General features: G+C 49.1%; 1 protein-coding gene across 1 annotated transcript in view; it reads right to left on the bottom strand.

Moving 5' to 3' along the window:
• Nucleotides 1-370: 370 nt before the first annotated feature.
• LOC144120265 (uncharacterized) overlaps nt 371-13,424 on the bottom strand; it is a 36,535-nt gene continuing 23,481 nt past the window's right edge. The window contains exon 2 of the mRNA XM_077652662.1: nt 371-1,001. Within this exon, the coding sequence (XP_077508788.1) occupies nt 371-1,001 (631 nt within the window). The remainder of the gene's footprint in view (nt 1,002-13,424) is intronic.

The following is a 13,424-nucleotide window of genomic DNA, read 5'->3' as shown; positions in this document are numbered from 1 at the left end:
AATCAAGAAAGTTCGCCTGACGGTGACCTTGTCCCGGCCCGAAGCGATGCCCCTATTCATTTTGGCCAGACTGGCCCTCAGATCGCGAAGTCCGGAAAGGCTTGTCCAACTCCGAGTTTTCCCTACCTGCGTAGGAGTAGGCCGAGCTGCGGGCGTCCTGAGTTGTGCACAGGTAGCGATCCCGGAGCGCCTGTGCCACCGGGATCGCTACCTGTGCCAACTGCGTTTTATTTCCTTCGAATGTGTCCCTGGCTTTGTGTAGTTGCTTATGCGTTTCTGTTCGGGTCTGTGTTGGGCTGATGAGGGATCGTAAGAGCCGCCATGTGTTGCGGTTCGACATTTGCTTCGCCGCCGTGTTGCAGCCGTCCACTCAGTTGGAGTCAGCTAGATGGGCCGCGTACTCTGCTGTCTGCCGGTTGAGGTCCGCAATGCGCACTTTGAGCTTCTTGTGTTTCTGGCTCTTCCAGCGGCGCTTAAGGCAGTGGCGCGCTTCCCAGAGGTGGAGGAGGTGGTTGTCTACGTCCGTGGCAACCTCTATTAGCTGCACCTTCTCGTCGGAGCGATGGTGCGCTATGACTGACCGGGACCAGTTCGTGTAGCCCTGTTCTGTGATGTTCGTTTTGGCTTCGATTAGAAAACATTGGCGAAAGTTGGTCCAATTTGGGATGCGTGCTTGTGTAGTGAGGCGCTTTAGAAGGTGTGTATAAACAGTGGTGTTGAGGATGCACTGGTCGCTCCGGAGGGTATCCTCGGCGTTGATCCAGTCTGCGTGTCTTATGTGGCGAGTCAAAGTGAGGTCCGGGCATGTGTCTCGGGTCACCGGGTCGCCTTTGCGAGTAGAGTATGCTGGGTCGGTGTGGACGGTGAGCCCCATTGTGGACGCCAACTCCGCTAGCATGCGTCCGCGCACTTCCTCGTTACGATAGTTCCATAGATGGCTAGGAGCATTGAGGAGGACGAAAGGCAGGGAGGTTAACCGGAAGAATAACCGCTTTGCTTCCCTGAACAGGGGGAAAGGGGTGAGGGGATTAAAATATGACGGAGAAAAGAGAGTAGTAAGAAATTGAAGTCACTATCTGAAGTCACAGCGTATGGTGCACTCAGAGCCTATCGTGCAGATAGAAGTCTTCAAGAAGCAGAGAACTGCCTTGGAGGCGTTCACCGCCGACGACCGCCGCGGCCAGTGGCCGAGAATCTGTTTCCGTCGGCGGGCGCTGATCTAGACGCTCCAGTGCACTGCAGAAAGACTTCCTTCCGGCGCTGTAGGCAGGGCATTCAAAAAGAATGTGGGCTGTAGATTCATCACACTCGCAAATGGCAGAGGCAGGGCTATCAGCTATTCCAATTAAAAAAGAATAATGCTTGGTGAAAGCTGCACCAAGCCATAGGCGACACGGCAAATTTGCTTCACGTTGTGGTAGGCCGGATACAAGCCGGAGCTCCATATCTGGGTCCAAGGTTTCCAAACGCGACTTCGAAAATTGCACTGAATTCCACGCGGCAAACGTGATGTCCCGCGCCAGTGGTCGAAGCCTACCCGCTCTGTCGGCTCTCGAGATGAGGATCGACACACAATCACCCTCATGGTGAGGAGTTCGCGCGGCCTCGTTCGCTCGTTGGTTGCGTGCGATGCCGCTGTGTCCTGGCAGCCATTGTTAAACAATATGGTGCATTTATTGATGGCGGTGTGGTGGAGCTCTCGGAAGAGCAGATTGTAAGACTTGGAGGGCTGCCTTTGAATCTGTGAAAACAGGCCATTGCTGGGGTGTTCCTTCACGTACATGTTCAATGGCGACACGAATAGCAATAAGTTCTGCAGTTGTCGATGCAGTCCGGTGTGATGTTTTCACTTTCTTAACTATGGTCCTTACGGGGATGACCACGGAGACTAAGGAAATGGGTCACTGAGCCATGGGTGTATACGTGCAGTCGGTGTCCGTGTTTCTCATGCAAATATTCTACAGTGGTCTGCTTTAAAGCTGTCAACGATAAATCAGCATTCTTTTTGATGCCCGGTAGGAAGAGAAGCACACAAAGCTGGTGCAGATGACGGTCTAGAGGCTGGTGTGAATTGGGCTGGTAGAAAGTCAGCCGGGGGTCGCGGTCGGCCTCTTTAAGTACACGGCTAAAGATGTCAGCGAAGGTCACTCGCTTCAGTTTCGGTGAGCAGTATACACTAAGTACGTGCAGGCGATGATCCGATCGGCGAAGGGGAAGGATCCTTACCATGGCGTACGAGTACTATATATTGAGATCGAGGTCAATTTCGGTGGCTGTGTACGACTTGTGTACGACGAAACACGACGAGGGGTCTCGCTGGAACGTCGCGGAGTTAGGCAACATGGCCTCCGCTCCTGGCTCCTGGAGGGCGACCACGGCACACAAAGCCTCGATAGTTTCTAGGCAGAGGCGCAGGTTCACGCGTTTCTGCGGAGCCTTGTAGCCTCTACAATTCCATTGCGATACGGTTACTAATTTGTGTGCTTTCTCAAGCTGGGAACGCTCGTTAGGCCGTCCTGCCATCATTAGGATTGGAGGTGAGAGCTCGGGGCTGATGGGACTCCGGCCTAGAGCCAGCACCGGGTGGGGGTGCGGGGTTAGACATTTTGGGCGTGTCGATAATTTCCTTGTGCCTGCTGAAGGCTCGGATCCCCTCGAATCGCCGGCCCGTTCAGGTGATTTTCGATTTCATGCAGCGGCTAATAGCTGCACGGAACAATTGCCGAGCATTGCGTCTGCATGCAGTTCATCGCCGTTTCTACCATTTTCTAGAGATGGGAGGTCAGACGCGCCTGCATTGCCGACTTGAACGCGGGCGGCAGTTCAGGCTCACTCTCCATGGCGTCGGAACTCGGGATACCCGTCGCAGCAGCTAGCTTTTCTTCTAAATATTAAATTTCGGTGAGCAACTGCCCGATCTGTGTTCTAAGCTGCTCATTTTGTCTGCGGCTTTCGACATCTACGCCGTACGCCGATTAGGGGGAAGTGGCTGAGGAGGAGGAAGGGGAGGAGGCGACCCCTGCCCAGCTGCTCACCCGAGTGTGTCGTTGCTGCGCCGGGGCGCGAACTCCGGCAGCTCCAGATGGTTCGAGGGCGGGGAAGTGCTGGGCGTCGTCTCCGCTAGGAAGCACCAGCTTATTCTTCTTGTTTTTCTTCTTTCGCTTCTCCTCTCCCGTTGACTTCATTCCGAGAGATGAGGAGGCCGCGTTGACGTCTCCCTCCTGCGAGCCGGTGGCGTGATTGCTGCGTATCGCACCGCCATTGGCTCCGCCGGCGGGGGGACCTTGCCTGTTTCCAGGCGCTGGCTTCTCGGATATGCTGTGTTGGGAGGGCTTGGCTCTGGCTAGGTGAGGTCGGCGGAATTTTGCCGGAATTTTGCCGTGCAATTTTTTTTTGCCCGTGGGGTGGGCTTGTCTACAGATTGCACAGGTTGGGTTGTAGTCGTGTGAGGCACGGCCGTTTTGCGTCACAGTCGAAGTTTGGCCGCAAAGACCACACTTAGACAAGTTCAGCGTGGGGTAAGTGTGCGCGCGGTGTCTCACAGTACCACACTTCACACAAGCCGGCACGGCTCACTTGTATTCTCGAACGGGGGTGAGTTCCCCGTTGTACCGGACGTACCGTGGGACCACCTTTCTCACAAAGCTGATCACCGCGATTTGAGGATTTTCCGAGGTGGAGAATGCTGGCAATATGGCCGCCTCGCCAGGTGATTTGGGCGGCGAGCGTTGCGCTGGTTTCTGCGTGGGCGACGCCTCCGATGGCGCCGCGGCACACGTCCCCGGTTTGTTTCAAATGCCCGTGTATGGGCAGGATGCCTTCGCGTGTGGACAAGAATTCGCTTGGGTACAGATTCCGTGCGCCCGCAACGAGCAGATTCTGCTCCGAGGCGGGAACGATGTAGAGAATGTTCTCGGCAGTAGAGATGCCGAGGTCCGAGTTCAGAGCTTTGCACAACTCACCATGTCGGAAGGTATTCCTTAGGTCTGCGGTGATCCTGGGATTGATGATGAGTATACGTAGTCTTGAGAGTTCATCTGTGGCATAGGAGGGGGCTTCCACTGACGTGACTGGGCTTGGTTTCTGCGCGATGAGGCAGGCCCGTGCGCTACGGCTTGCTGCTTGGCTTGAGATGCCGCCGATGTGGCAGCCGCCATGTTGGAGCCGGCTGTGCCGCGCCGGTTAACAACTTGAAAAAGCTCCCCGTGCTCGAAACGTGCAGGTTCCGCGGGATCTTGAGGTTGGGTAGCCGAAACAGTCGTCCAGACCATTTCGAAAGGGTCGTAGCCCCTTAGAGGGGCTTGAGAAGCCATCTTGAAAGTTGTCGATGTCACCGCCGCGGGAGCGACGCAGCCGTTATGCCTAGAGCCCGCTCCCCTTGGCAAAGTGAAAACCTCCCCTCGCAAAGCGAAAATTGGGCCCACCTGGTGAAATTTGGTGGCTACAGAGTCCTGGTGGTGTTAGGGACCCACTCGCTCAAATCTAATAAAAGGCAAATTTGATGCGACACAAGAAATAGAGACAATTTACGGCGGCTATATGAAATGCGTACGCTCGCGTTCTTGCGCCCGGCCATCGTGCCTCGCGCTAGGCCCACCGCCATTAAATCATTCTATCGCGATCTGTCATGTAGCCCTCTCTTCATCGGCTTGCCGTCACGTAACAATATTGAGCCGTTCAGCCAGCACTTCCTCAATCCGCTTTTTGACAAACGATGAGGTTTCCACGAATGCTGTAAATACGCTTCTTAGATCTCCGGATTTCATGCCTGGGAGACCACGTTTGCTAAGGATTTGAGCCGAAAGCAAATAAGCCGCTTTATCCTTTTCGTCGGCGCACTGAAAGGATGTAACATTATGTGCTGTTAACCTTTTTCTGTATCACAAATGTTTTAATAAACAATGCATGCATGCTATGACATCCCGTTTAGACCCGCAAATGGGGTGCGTGTCTAGGGCTCGATATCCTGTTGATTTTTTCGTGTGTGTTGCTGAGAACCTTGAACATACGATCACCGTGTTGATAGTGCAAGTGCCACAGGAAAGGTTGCGATTGCTCCATACATTCAGAATTTATTCAAACGGTTAAAGAAAATTGGCAGTCGAAGTGGTGTAGAAGTTTCCAACTGAAAAGTACTAGAGTAAAGCGTTTTGCTGGACGAATTGGTGCACCAGTTCCTTGGAAAAGTATTAGCGCAACATAAAAACGTTCACAAGTGAGACCGAAAGAACAACACTTCTACTGACGACTGATCCTTTATGGAAGACCTATATTATAATTGTAAAATCTTGAGAGCATCGGTGTTTCACGGGTCAACCAATAACACGAAGAAAAGCAGGTTGTATGCTCAATCATCAAGATGTTTTTGTGGAATGTATTCAGAGTATTGTATACTCGATTCTCCTGGTCTTTACATGTTGCGATGTATACACTGGTAAAACTGGTAGGTGAGCCAGTGAGGGGCTGAAGGAGCAGCCTTGCGATATGAAGAGAGGTAGGGGCAACTGAATGATTCTTTGCTCAAAATGCGACCAGCTGCCAAAACTTGCAGGTTGTGGTTCGAAATTCACGCGCTGCTCTGTCCTTAACAGCGCAGAAAAAGGATGGTACTCGGGATAATGAAGAACTGTTTTAATTTTAAACAACCATAGTCTTCACATTTTCACTTCTTTCTTTCGGGCTGTCAAAAAAAGAGTGCTTTAACATGCTTCATACACTTGGTGTTGTTGTTTTAAATTTTACATAGATTTGCTGCAGCTATGACAATGCGCCATTAATTCGTTGTTTTTAGGCTACAAATGCACAGCCTTTTCGTTGCTGTTCCGTCCCGATGAGATGCCAACTATCTCGTTCATCCGTCTCATGAAAATATTTTTTTCGCAAGCCAGCGGAAGCTACGTAGCTGTAACACGTCGCGTCGTCTTACGCAGTGGAATTTAGTCTTCGCTTGCATGCAGTTATTTTTTTTCTATTAGAAAGTTGTATATTGTGAGTATTTGCAATTTTAAAGCATATTTCGCTCAGACCTGCGGGCTCTAAAAACTACAGACGCAAGTAACAATACTTCCTTGAGGACAACGAATCTTAAAAGCATGTCCGGTTAAAGGAAGGTGCCATAGACCGCAACAGCTACAGCAGCGACGGAGTAAGAAAACGGTGAAGAGAACGAGACATCAGCAGGTCAGGCGTGCCATCTTTTTGCGAATGTTCTTGGTTTAGTCCCGCATTTAGGGACGTTCCGCACCTGTGGCCCTCCCTCCATTGCAAAGGAAACCTGTTGCCGAGTATAGCTTGGTTCTGCTAGGGTCTCACCAAAATTCATCCCAATCACTCCACGGCTTTTGTTCACTCCTTATACAAAGGGATTGTGCAGCGTAGGAAATGTAAAGAACCCTGTGTCGCTGTGGAGACTCGTTTTGGAGGCTTCTGTGGCGCGGTGTTACCAACGCCTCCCCACTTCCCGTAACCCAGTAGGCCCCTAGCCGTTTAACGGCATAAACGGTTAACACCTGCTCTTGATCCTGTTTACAAAACATGACGCTAGAAAGATTCCTGCAGTAAATGGCAAATATTTCAAGCACACTGCTCATATCCTGAAAACAAAAACGTAAAACAGCGTCTGTGTATTTGAGAGTGGTATTTGATGTTTTTTTTCAGTGAGGCATAGCCCAATGATTATAAATTTTGCGCTGTCATTGGCGTGATACCAAGGTCTATTGGTATTTGTGTGCTGGAGAGATAGGGCAGGTTAATTGTTTTGTCTTCCAAAAACTTCATCCGCCCAGTCCATGAAATATAACAGCACATCTGTTATCTTTTGCACGCTGCCAAAGTGCTCCAGCTAAGCATTTTATTTTTGATCCATGATCAAATCTAGATGTAAGCCAAAGAAGCCCTCAAGAATAATTGCAGAAAGTTGAAACGCTTTGGATATCCAGTGCAAGCTTTCTTTTTTAAGTGCCCATGTTGATTATCTGTTACAAAATTTTGAGTATTAGAATCAGAGAGCTGCTGTTGAGATGAAAATAGATGATTGATTGTGTTCATCAAGGGAAGGAACAGTTCTCGCATTGACGCAGAAGCACAACCGGGGCGGCTTTCCTCTTAGCGGGCAGATGAGCGCAGTTCTTTCATAGATATTTCATCTAGAGATGCCTTTTTAAAGATAAGAATCTATTGAGCGCATAGGAGATGAGCACATAATCAACGGTACACAGCGAGGATCCCAGAGACATGAGACTGTAACGGGACCCTCGATATATTAATATTACCGCTAGGATTGGTGTAAATGTAGAGCCTCCACATCGCGTGCAAGAGTAGCCAGGTTCGATTCGCGGTGCGGCGCAAATCGCCACCGTACTCGAAAGAAAATACTCACCGTGTCGGTGGAAATATATAAGGAGGCCTGGGGTGCGGCCTGATCTCGGTGGCCATAACCGTCACCGCGCTCCCTCACCAGATCAGGATATGGCCACCCTGGTCTGGTACTTGCCCAGAATCCTCTATAAACAAAGCTATTAACCCTAGGCCGCCAATACGCACCGGTTGCGGTGCAATTGACCACGGTGGCCGTGAGGCCTTTGACACAGCGGAATATGGACAGAATCTCTGGATCGAGACGGGCCGCCATTAGAAACTTGACCTGGCAACGTTTAACGCTATAACCTTATACATTGAGGCTATAGCCTATCAGTGCAACTAGAGAAACTATCGGCTAATAAATGGGATTTCGAAGGGCTTAGTATAGTTAGAAGTTCGCAGATAGATTTTCCGGATCATGAGTACATTCTTACGGAAACCAGAAAGCAGGAACTGGACGTGAAAGAGCCCCAACGGCGAGACTAACAACTAATTAGACTTCACATAATGCGGTCACCCTGGCATCCTGCAGCATGTGGAGGTCCTCGGAAATGTTCATTGTAGCGACCACAGATTGGTAGTGTCTCGAATTAGCATAGACTTGAATCTCATTAGCTAGTTAGCAGTAAGAAGGAAAGTAGAAGTAACTAGGATATCGATGCAGAAGAAATAGTTTAGGAGAACTTCTTGTTGGGCTCGTTGGTGCATTGCTTTGAAGAACCACGTTGCGCATTCAAAAGAGACAAACACAGGAAAAAGCCAAGACGGAAAGAGTGCTCTTTCCGTCTTCTTGGCTTTTTCCTGTGTTTGTCTCTTTTGAATGCGCAACGTGGTTCTTCAAAACAGAAGAGATAGTTTGCTTTAACTGAGGAAATTGACCCTAATGTTCAAAGATAAATGTAAATTTTGTTTTCAACTCTTGACTTCTTTTTACGTGTTTTTTGTGATATTTGAGTGAATCTTCAATGTGATTTTTAAAAAAAACTGTCCATAGTGCTTAAGTACAGCCATATGTTGTATGTATGCGTGTACTATCTGTAACGCAGCTTCTCTTTTTTGAACCAGATCTTTGCCGTACTGCTGTAGGTTGCTCCTTTTGTTACGGGGGCAGAGACCTCGTCAGGCAACCATGCCTTTAGTCTCTGCCACCCGCAGGATGTGATTTTCCTGCAAATGAAAACTGACTGACTGTCTAACTGAAACAATGGACAATAATCTCACAGCTATCAATATGAAGTGGGTAGTAGAAGTAGGCGGTAGGGTGGTTCGACAGGGTACCGGCAAGCTATCTCATGAGACGAAAGATCTGATTAAGGAACGACAAAGCAAGGAAGTGTCTAACCCTGCAGGCCGAGTACAACTGGCAGAGCTATCAGAGTTAGTCAATAATTGCAAAGTAGGCGACATAAGCAAGTTTATTATGGAGAAATTTGAGCAATGCTCTAAAGAACGGAGGCAACCTGAAAACAGTGAAGAGGAAACTAGGCACAGGTAAAGAGCTGATGTATGCGTTTAGAGACAAGGAGGACAATGCCATTAGGAATAGCCGCCGCGGTGGCTTAGTGGTTATGGCGCTCGGCTGCCGGCCCGAAAGACGCGGGTTCGATCCCGGCCGCGGCGGTCGAATTTCGATGGAGGCGAAATTCTAGAGGCCCGTGTGCTGTGCGATGTCAATGCACGTAAAAGAACCCCAGGTGGTCGAAATTTCCGGAGCCCTTCACTGCGGCGTCCCTCATAGCCTTAGTCGCTTTGGGACGTTAAACCCCCATATACCAAGCCATTAGGAATATTGATAAGATAGTTGAAGTAGCCGAAGAGTTCTACTAAAATGAATACAGCAGTCAATGTAATCGGAACGGTAATGAGAAAGGCCGTAGCCAGCAGAAATCCGTCATCCCGTCAGTAACGAAAGAGGCAGTAAGAAAGCCTTAGGAAAAATGCAAAGGCAAAAAACAGTCAGTGAGGATCAGGTAACAGCAGGCCATTTGAAGCACGTAGAGTTGATAGTGCTAGAAAAACTGTCAATTCTGTATAAGCAACGCCTTAAAACCCCAAGCGTACCATAAGCTTTGAAGAACGCGAACTTTATCTTAATTCATAGAACGGAGACGTCAAGGACTCGAACATTTGCAGACTGATCACCTTACTATCCGTTTCCTGCAGGTTATTTTCTAAGGTAATCGCTAATAAAATCAGGACACCCTTCAACTTGAATCAAAGAAACGACCAGAGACCCTTTAATAAAGGATACTCGACAATTTATCATATTCACACTGTCATTCAGGCTACAGAGAAATGTGCAGAATATAACCACCCCCTTATATATAGCAATATAGTTTACGAGAAAGCATTTGACTGAGGGGAACCCTCAGCAACCATGAAGGCTTTGTGGAATCAGGGTGTAAAAGTGTCCTTTGCGAAAATACTGGAATATATCTATAACGACTCCACAGCTACTATAGTCCTCCATAAATTCAGCAATAAAAAAAATTGCTGATGGCCTACCGCTGTGAGGCCAGGATCTACGTAGCGAAAGCGCTGAGACTTCTGCATGAGAAGTGTGCATTCACAAGATGCGCCTTTATTCATGGCTAAAGCTTGAGCCGTCGTGGCGGAGTGGTAGCGTCTCCGCCTCAAACGCCAAAAGCCCTGGTTGAATTCCTAGCCTCGGCACAGTTTATCTTTTATTCAGTGAGTGTGCGGGGGGTTTCAGTTGATCCCATAGATGCCGCCACCAAATACGTTGGTTAGCGGTTAAGCGCAGGCTCTGTTAAGGCGCGTTTATACTCCGGCGTAGCGCGCGCGCGCGCTCTGCACAGCGACGTTACTTCGGCCAAATTATACTCCTACTGCGCTTGGCCTCCAACGTGTTCGGCGGCTTCGGCGCACTTTGACAGCATGGCTGAGAGTTGGAGCATGTCTCTCTTTCGCGCCGAGAGCGCCAGCCGCCGCCGGGCCGGCCAGACTGGTTCGGCTCCGCGGCGATTCCATTCCATTCCAAAAACTTTTATTTCCATCAGAAATGGAGACCCCCTACTTCCTACCCCTGGCGCGCAGGCCTAGGGGCAGGGGCCGGGGCCTCCGCGACTAGATGCAGGCAAAGAGTTGCTTGCTCTTCGTGGCCTCTACCGCCAGATGGATGGCTTTCCTCTGCATGGCGGGGTCCGCGCTTTGCAGAAGGATCTCCCAGGCTTCTCTACTATTTATTCTTTCATTGACCCCTGGGGAGTGTGTGCATTGCTAGATTATGTGGTCGAGGGTTCCCCTCTCCCCGCATTCCTTACATTTATCGTCTATGTCATCGTCTTTCAGGACGTGTGATGCCCATACCGGATTTATGCAGTTTCCTGCTTGTAATCTGCGCCAATTTGTTGCCTCTCTGTTCCCGAGCTCTTTGTCCGGTGGAGGGACAGTTCTTCGCTGTAATCTGTAGTTTTCTATTATCTCCGTGTATGTCTGTAGTCTCGCGTCAAGCTCCTTGCAATCGGCCGGCTCTGCTCTTGCCCGGAGGTAGAGATCTCGGGCTAAGAGGTGCGCCGCCTCGTTGCCTGGAACTGACGTGTGAGCTGGGGCCCATATGAGGCTACTTTTCCTATCAATTTTCCTTCCAACTAGTATTCGCACCGCTTCTGGTGCTATTCTGCCCCTTCCGTAATTGTATATGGCTGTTTTGCTGTCGCTTATTATGTAACTTGCCTTGGTGCCTACGCAAGCAAGCGCTATTGCTACTTCTTCCGCTACCTCTGGATTGCGGCTGCGTATTGTTGCTGCCGAGATTGCTTTACCTTGGCCATCTACTACCGAGGCTGCTCCTGCTCCCAGTTTGCCGCTCGCCGCATCTGTGTATGCCACTGTCTCGCTGTTTACTTCGCTGAAGCGTTTGACTAGTGCTTCAGCTCTTTTTTTCCCTCCTTTCCTTATTGAAGGTGGGATGCATGTTCTTGGGAAGCGGGTCAATCCTCAGCTGTTCCCTGATTTTTCTTGGAATATCCTGTTTCTTTTGCATGCCTCTGTCCGTCTGCAGTCCCACCATGCTTAGAATGGCCCTGCCTGTGTATGTTTGGCTGAGTCTTTCCTGCTGGGCGGTCCTTACTGCTTCGGCTATTTCTTTCCATATATTATGGATTCCCAATGCTAGAAGTCTTTCGGTGCAGGTGCTTATGGGTATTCCGAGTGCTCGTTTGTAGCATCTCCTGATTATTGAGTCAAATTTATCTCTTTCTGAGGCCCGGATTTTTAGATATGGTGTAGCGTAGCTGAGTCGGCTGATGACGTACGCTTGTACCAGCTTAACTAGGCTCCTTTCCTTTAGCCCTCTTCCCTTGAGGGCTATTCTTCTGAATGTCCCAGTCATCTGTGCTGCGTAGCCTTCCAATTTCTTTATGGTTTCGTCGTTGTATCCGTTACTTTGAATGAAAAGACCTAATATTCTTATTTTGTCTACTTTGGGTACTGGTTTGTTTCCGACCATGATGTTGAGATCGCTGTCTTTTTTCACCCTTAATGATTTGTGGTTGTACATTAAGAGTTCTGATTTTTCTGGTGAGCAGGCAAGCCCCCTAGCTGCTACGTACTCTACCACTGTATCTGCAGCCGCTTGCAGCTTGTTCTCTATTTCTGCGTCGCTACCTTTGTTTATCCAGACGTTTATGTCGTCAGCATGCATGCTGAAATTTAGGTTTTTTATTCTCCCAAGTTTAGCTGGGAGACCCCTCATTGCCAGATTGAAGAGGAGTGGGGAGAGTACCGATCCTTGTGGGGTACCTCTGTTTCCCAGCTCTATTTCTTCCGATTCCAAATCTTGGTATCTTATCTTTGCCGTCCTGTCTGTCAGGAAGTTCTTTATGTAATTGTAGGTTCTGCCTCCTACGCCTATTTCCTGAAGTTCTGTCAGGATTGCCTCGTATTTTACATTGCCAAAAGCTTTCTTGAGGTCTAGACCTAGGATTTCTTTTATATTTCTCGATCGCGAGTCTATGATGTCGTGCTGTAGTCTCAACATCACATCCTGGGTGCTTAGGCCCGGCCGGAATCCGACCATCTCATTCGGCCATAGTTCATTATCTTCCATGAATCGGGTTAGCCTCGTTTGGATTACATGTTCCATTAGTTTCCCTACACACGATGTGAGGAAAATCGGCCAGAGGTTCTCAAGCTTATGGGGCTTGCCCGTTTTGGGGATTAGTATGATGCTAGCTTCTTTCCATTGTTTCGGAAGTTCACCCTTCTCCCATACCTGCTGTACATAGCTATGATCGACTCATCGTCTAGATTTCGTAGCATTTTGTTTGTTATTCCATCTGGTTCTGGGGCTGATTTCGTTTTAAGCCTCATTATTTCCGCTCTCACTTCAGCCTTCGTTATGGGTGCGTCTAGCTCCTCATTTGGGGGTCCCCCATATTCCGGTAGGCTGGTGCGAGTCACGTTTCCTATGTATGTTTGCTCGATTTCGTCCATGAAGCTCTCGTCTGTTCCGTCGTAGTTATGTCGCGTCATGGCTAGTCTTATGTTTGTCTGCGACCAGGATTGGGTTGGGTCTAGTAAGTGTCTTAGAATGTTTCATGTTTTTGCTAGACTCATGCCTTTTTCTATATCGTCGCATTTGCTGCACCAATTTTGTTCGCATAGTTGTAGTGCGTATTTTTCTATTTCGCGATTTAATCTGGCTATTCTTCTTTTTAGATTCCGGTTCCATTTCTGACTTTCGAGCCGGTTTTCTAGACTACCTTTTGCCTCCCACATGTGCAGTAGTTTGTTGTCTGCTATGAGTGGGGCGTCTTGGCCTTCTAGAGTTACCGTTGCTTCGACGGCATGTCTTTTGAGTGTGTCTGTCCACTCTCCTAGGTCCGTGATGGTTGCGGCTGAGGATTCCTCCCTCCGCTTTCTAAATTTGTCCCATTCTGTGACTTTTGGCTGTTTTAACCGTTTTTCTTTGACTCCCTGCACTAGCGTAGTGGCAATTATATAGTGGTTGCTGCCAAGGACTTGTCCTGTATTTTCCCACGTTACTGTTCTGGTGTTTTTGGAGAGTGTTAGATCGGGTGTGGTGTCCGCGGTAACACTTT

This window comes from Amblyomma americanum, chromosome 2 (assembly GCF_052857255.1).
Source record: "Amblyomma americanum isolate KBUSLIRL-KWMA chromosome 2, ASM5285725v1, whole genome shotgun sequence".
Taxonomy (NCBI): domain Eukaryota; kingdom Metazoa; phylum Arthropoda; class Arachnida; order Ixodida; family Ixodidae; genus Amblyomma; species Amblyomma americanum.
This window is presented reverse-complemented; position numbering and strand designations above follow the sequence as displayed.